The 6060-nt window shown below is 55.9% G+C and overlaps 1 protein-coding gene across 1 annotated transcript in view; it reads left to right on the top strand.

The window, feature by feature from the left end:
• The first annotated feature begins 973 nt into the window (after nucleotides 1-973).
• ARHGEF37 (Rho guanine nucleotide exchange factor (GEF) 37) overlaps nucleotides 974-6060 on the top strand; it is a 9726-nt gene continuing 4639 nt past the window's right edge. The window contains exons 1-6 of the mRNA XM_010001964.1: nucleotides 974-1177; nucleotides 1587-1710; nucleotides 2115-2262; nucleotides 3079-3278; nucleotides 3719-3849; nucleotides 4300-4406. Of these exons, the coding sequence (XP_010000266.1) occupies nucleotides 974-1177; nucleotides 1587-1710; nucleotides 2115-2262; nucleotides 3079-3278; nucleotides 3719-3849; nucleotides 4300-4406 (914 nt within the window). The remainder of the gene's footprint in view (nucleotides 1178-1586; nucleotides 1711-2114; nucleotides 2263-3078; nucleotides 3279-3718; nucleotides 3850-4299; nucleotides 4407-6060) is intronic.

The following is a 6060-nucleotide window of genomic DNA, read 5'->3' as shown; positions in this document are numbered from 1 at the left end:
CAGGTGGTGGCGGACAGAGGGAAAGCTGCCCTCCCTGTGCTGCTGCTTATGCTGTCTTGCTTTTTCCCTGCCAAGCCACCTCCTCCCTGCCTTCACTCCTCACCTCCTCCGCAGGCAGCCTGCCCGGCAGCATCCCTCCCCCAGCTGGGGCCTGAATCCTGCTGAGCTGTGCGCTGGGCTGGCGTGGGCTGTGCCGTGTCTCTCTCTCTCAAGGCCTCCTGCCCGGGACCAAGCACTATCTGTGATGCTTTAGGATCTGCTCCATCCTCTCTGGCATCAGTTGGAGCAGAGGACGTTCCCTGAGAAGGAAACGGCATGAATCGGCTCTGATTTTTCACACCTTCCACAGGCAGAGAGGAGAGGGGAGCACGCTGTGCTGGGCAGGGTACCAGGGCTGCACACCAGGGGCTGCTACCAGTGTCTGTGGCAGAGACACCCACAACTTTGCCCGCTTCCTCCCCCATCCCCGTCACTCTCCCTGCCACAGAAACGCCTCTTGTTCAAGCACTGCAAAAACACTCTTTGTACTTTGAATAGGACTCTTGAAGGCAGGGCAGAGTGCCAGGTGCCAGCAGCCAAGGCAGGGAGGGAGCAGCTAGCCTTGGCATGCAAACCCCCCTCTGCTTTTGGGAAATCACCCCTTGCACAGATGCAGTGCTGAGCGAGGCCCCCTGCCTGCAGCTGGGGCTCCCCTGCCTGCACCCTGGCCATGCCCCTGGTCAGTTTGGGCATGTGTGTGTGGCAAGGCCCTGCCTGCCACACGTGGTTCTCTGCCCTCTGCAGCAGCCACTCCTGGCGTGCCATGCTTTATGGTTTTATGGGTTTGGATTATAATTTCTGCCTTGCTTGTAAGTATAGATGGATTGAGCATCTCCAAGGATGCACTGTTGGCACCAGAGCACTGGTCCCAGGGCTGCCTTTGCCACAGCCTGCCCCTAATCCCCTGCTACCTCCTGCAGGGTGTCCTGCTGAGATGGCGAATGCCTGTGGGGCAGCAGCTGATGCTGAGGACACAGCTGAGCCTGAAGAATCAGTCTATGAAGAGGTGGTGACCTGCGAGAAGATGGAACTGAACCAGCAGCTGGCTGTGGAGGAGCTTATCACCACTGAGGCCAGCTACGTCCACAACCTCCAGCTCTGTGTGTTGGACATCCGGGCACACCTCCAGAAGAAGCAGGTGAGAGGGGTTAAGGTCCCCTGCCCAGAGGCTGGGGACTGTAAGGTGAACCTGTTGAGAGCTGCAAGATACCCAAGTCACTGTAGGGAGGTCACCATATGCCCATGTCCCACCTTCCTGGGCTCTCCCATATCAGCTGAGGTTGTGAGTCAGGTGGATATTGGGTCTGACACAGTGCAGGTCTCTGATGGCTTTAACCCTGCATCTGTAACAAGAAAAAGCCTCATTACCCTGCTTTGGACCACAGTCATGTCTCAGCATCCCAAATGCCTCCTGAAGCAGAGCTTTGCTTCAACTCTTTGAGTGTCACATGGTGCCACTGGAAAGACGTAAGTGCTCAGGAGAGAGTGTCTCCAGAACACAGTCCATCTCTGTCTGATGTATTTGGTTCACCTTTTGTTCCCTTCAGCTGCCTGATCTTGACCTGGAAGGACTCTTCTCTAACATTGATGACATCCTCCATGTCTCCAGACGATTCCTGAAGGCTCTTGAGGCCACAGCCACCCAGAAGCATGAGCAGCTGCTCTGCATCAGTAAGTGGTGCAGCACCGAGAGCAGACCCATGCCCACCCACACCTATGCTGATGCTGGCAGTGCAGGTGCCTGGCTGCAGCCCTCAGCTCACCTGTTCTAGTGCCTCCTGCACCTCCCTGGGCTCCAGGAAGTGCTGCTGCCTGCACACCACCCTCTGAGGGCAGCCACCCACACTCACCCCACAGGGGCAAGTCAGACCTGCCCAGCCAGCAGCAGGAGAGGTGGGGTCAGCAACAGGCCTGGCATAGCAGAGGTGCTTGGGGATGCAGAGCACTGCCCTGGCACATTGGGCTGGCTTTGCTCTGCTGGCTTCATCCTTCCAGCAGGCTGGGACAGAAACCTCCACCCTTCTCTGAGGCCATAGGAAAGGACCACTCTTCCCAGCCTTGCTCTCCTTCCCCAGGTACCCTGTTCCACGAATTCAAGGAGGAGATGGAGACTGTCTACAAGATCTACTGTGACAGCTATGAGCATGCTCTCCTGCTGGTGGAGAGCTACCACAAGGACCCCAAGCTGCAGGAGGAGATCTTGGAGACCCTGAATGCAACAGTGTAGGTACCTGCAGCTCAGCCCACCATCTCCCTCCCCATGTTTTACCTACTGGCCTTGCCCTTTTCTCAGGCCAAGCTACCTGCACAGGCATGTGTCACCAGGCAGAGTGTAATATTGTGGCCATCACCTTTGAGGCATTGCCTGGTATAGTCCCTGACAGCTTTTCCTGCATCCCTAGGGTCACCTGCCAAAGGGGCAATACAGTTTGGTGCTTTTTATGGAGTGGAATGGAGATGGAATGGAATCTACAGGTCCTGCCCACTCCACATCCTCACATTGCTCACAAGCCAAGGAAGCTGTGTCCAAAGAAGGCGCATGTTCCATAGCTTGAGCAGAGAGACAAGCTGGCCCAGGGGGACAGGCTGGCACTATCTGCAGGGTCACAAACATTATCAGAGCCAGAAGAAGCAGGAGAGGAGCTGCTGGAATTTTCTGCTCCATGTTTCTGAGCACAAAACTCCCTAACAAGTGCATGTGGGTGGAAGGGGAGCTGATCCCGTGCCTCCTAGCTAGACAAGCACAGCACTGTTCAGGGAGGCCGGGCGCTCAGCTGGGGCTGGCACGGCCTGCGGGGCTGGCAGGGATGGCATCCCCTGCACTCCCAGGGGAATGGTCCCACAGCTGGCAGGGAGCAGGGTTTCACAGCCAGAAACCCCCCACTGCTGCTGGGCACAGCTTGCCTGTGGGTCCAAGGCAGCAAAGCATCCCTACAGCTGGAGAGGGGCTGCTTTCTCCCCAAAATGCTGGCAGAGAAGCTGAGGGGAGCAGCAGGGCAGCCCCCAACACCAACCTCCAGCAATTCTGCTCTCTATCAGGCCTCACACAGGTGCATCAGACCTCAGCTTCTTCCTGGTGATGCCGGTGCAGAGGGTCACCAAATACCCCCTGCTGCTGGGGAAGATCCTGGAGAACACTCCCACCAGCTCCAGCGCCCACTCAGCCCTGCAGGCAGCTGTCCAGGCCATGGCCCAGGTCAACACCAACATCAACGAGTACAAACGTCGCAGAGAAGTAGGTGAGGGGGCAGGGGGCACAGCATGTGGGACCCCCCAGCCCAACTCCAGTCATCTGTCTCCTCTCGGTGTTGCACTAGTTCCAACTTGAATCAGTTCAGAGCTCTCCTGCAGACTGTGCGGGCAGCACTGCCCTGGTCCTGCTGATGCCACTCCAGGCAAGACCTGAAGGTTGCAGGAGCAGGGTGGCATGGGGGGCTGAGCACAAAACCAGTCTGTCCGCATTCCCAGGGCTGGGGAGGAACAGTCCTGCCCTTGGGATAGGAGAAATCAGGCTCCCCACAAACAGCAGCTCACTCTTTGGGGTTTTCATCGCGCTTTCCCCGGGGCCGCCCTTATTTGATGTGGGTTATGTTTACTTCTCCCGTGGATCACGGACATGTCCCACTTCAGGCTGCCCTGAACTTCCCTCTCCTGATGTTTTTTCTCCTCCCACCCGCAGCCACCAGGTACACCAAGGCGGAGCCGCGGACGCTGCGGGCGCGCCTGGCGCGCATCACCCCGCACGCCATTGCCAAGAAGACCACGCGGCTGAGCCGGCTCCTCATGCACGAGGCTGGCATCGTGGCCAAGGTGGGCAGCCCTGTCCCACCGCCCCTTCCGCGCTGCCACCAGAGCTGCAGCCCCAGGCTGGCTCTTGCTCCTGCTCCTCCAGCCCAAGGACCCGCAGGGCAGGAGGGATGCAGGTACACACCTCGCTCCCCACCTCGGGGCATTGCAGGGGAGCTCTTTGGCCCCCAAAAGACTTACTGGGCACCCCAGTGAAAGGAGAGATGCCCCAGTGTTCCCCAGCATGGCAGCCACACCGAAAGCCTTGCTTCAACCTGCATCCCAAACACCCCAGATCTTGGCTCTTTGCAAACTCCTGGGCCTTCTCAGGGACTCCCCTGCCTGTGCCCAGCACTGGGAGCTGCAGGCAGCTGCCTGGCTGATTTCCTGTGTCAACACCCAGTGAGGCAGCAGCACTACTTGAGGCATTGCCCTGCCTGCCCACCCTGGGACAACCTGCCCCTTCTCTTGCAGACAGAAGACAAGGAATATGAGGATCTGGAGGAGAAGTTCCAATGTGTGGTGTCCAGCGTGGCCATGCTGAAGGAGAATGTGGCATCCTACCTGGGCCATTTAGAGGTAAAACCCTGACTGCTTGCAGGGGGTTGGCCCCATGCAGGCCTCAGGACCTGTTTCTTGGGGTTGCAGAGCACTTTTGAGCTCTGTGGAAACCAACAGCAGGTGGGGATGTTCAGGGACATGGATCTCTCAGCTAAAATATACTATTGTGTCAGTAGCTTGCACAACATCTGAGGTTCAGGGGAGCTTAAAGCAAAGTTGAGGCTTTGCTGACACAATCTGAGCTGGGTGTCATTTGAGAATACTCAGTCCTTAAACTAGTGATTATTTGAAGGCATTAAATAGCTGAAAAGGATACACATTATTTAGTCTGGGAATGTTATGCTAATAACATGTATAAGGCACACGTGTCCCTGGATCAGCCCCAACAACAAACTTCCCTTCTGAGGTCACCTAGGTCAGTAGCTGTTATGATTTTCTCATGGAAATCCCCTGGGGCATCTGAAGAAAATAAAAATATGAATGATGACAAAACTTTAAATCCCCCAAAACTATTACCAGGGAAGTCTTGGGAAGTGACAGTGGGTTCAGAAGGCAGCAGTTCAGGGGCTGGAAAGACCTTGTAAGGGAAATATTCACAAAGACTCCCCATATAGGACTGGGGAGGAGAAAATGGGGATTGAAAGACTCTCTGTAGCCCAAAGGCCAGGTAAAATAGGATTACCATAGAAAACATGAGGATGTCAGTCTGTATGCCAGTGAGATCTGGGACATCAGGTGCTCCTGAGGACCTGCCTGACACTGCCCCTCAGTGAGGTCCATCTCTAAGCTGGCTCCTTGGCTTCAGCTAGGACACCTAGTGTCTGCAAATAGGCTGGGCAGCCTAGATAATAAGCTGTGGTTAAAAGTCATGCTGGGGCTTGGATTCAGCTTCAGAGGAGCTGCTTGTGGGGAAAGGTGGGGCTGCATGCATGCCTCATTTCTCTCAGGCAGAAAGAATACAGAATTTAGGACAGAGATCAGCATACTCTTTGAAAGAGGCATATGGCAGTTTTGGTTGATGGGAATCAAACAGAAACTGCTCCTGCTGCTCCAGGACCAACTGCAAGAGAAGTGCTGTAAGGAGTGGGAAGGCCAAGGCTCCCCTTGGCATTGGCAGCAGGCTGGGGTCTGGGAGCTCAGTGCCCTCTTCTCTGGGTCTGGATGTTGTGGGTCAAAATCTGCCTCCAGGAAGGAAAGAGGCTGCTGCCCACAGGATGAATACTAGAGCAAAGCCTCTCAAAGCAGAAGAGGAAGGTCTGCCCCCTTCCCTAATCAGTTTGCTTTCCCCCAGTCTCACTCTCCATGCAGAGGCAGGGAGAGAGTTTTGTACAGAAGTACAGGAGCTTGCAGAGCACCAAACCCAACCATTGAATCACCAGGCAATATCAAGCTGTGACAGACTGCCTGGGGCCACAGGGCAGCCTTCACCACTCTGCTGGGTAGGTGAGCTCTTGCAAGCATGACTCTGGCTCAAGGAGACAGATTTGTTGACACCTAAGTGAGCTCCCTGGCTTAGCAGACAAGAGATGCCCATAGCATCAGTCCCACCAGGCTGCTGGCACAGAGCGCCCAGGCTGGGACATGGGCATATCTTTGGGAACACAGGGCTAGCTATGAGTTAGCTATTGTTGGGCAGCCTCTGCAGGTCAGGTCTGATGGCTTTCTCCCTTTCAG

This window comes from Chaetura pelagica, unplaced genomic scaffold (genome assembly GCF_000747805.2).
Source record: "Chaetura pelagica isolate M959 unplaced genomic scaffold, ChaPel_1.0 scaffold356, whole genome shotgun sequence".
NCBI classification, from domain to species: Eukaryota; Metazoa; Chordata; class Aves; order Apodiformes; family Apodidae; genus Chaetura; species Chaetura pelagica.
The sequence above is the reverse complement of the archived record's forward strand: the minus strand, read 5'-3'. Positions and strand labels throughout refer to the sequence as shown.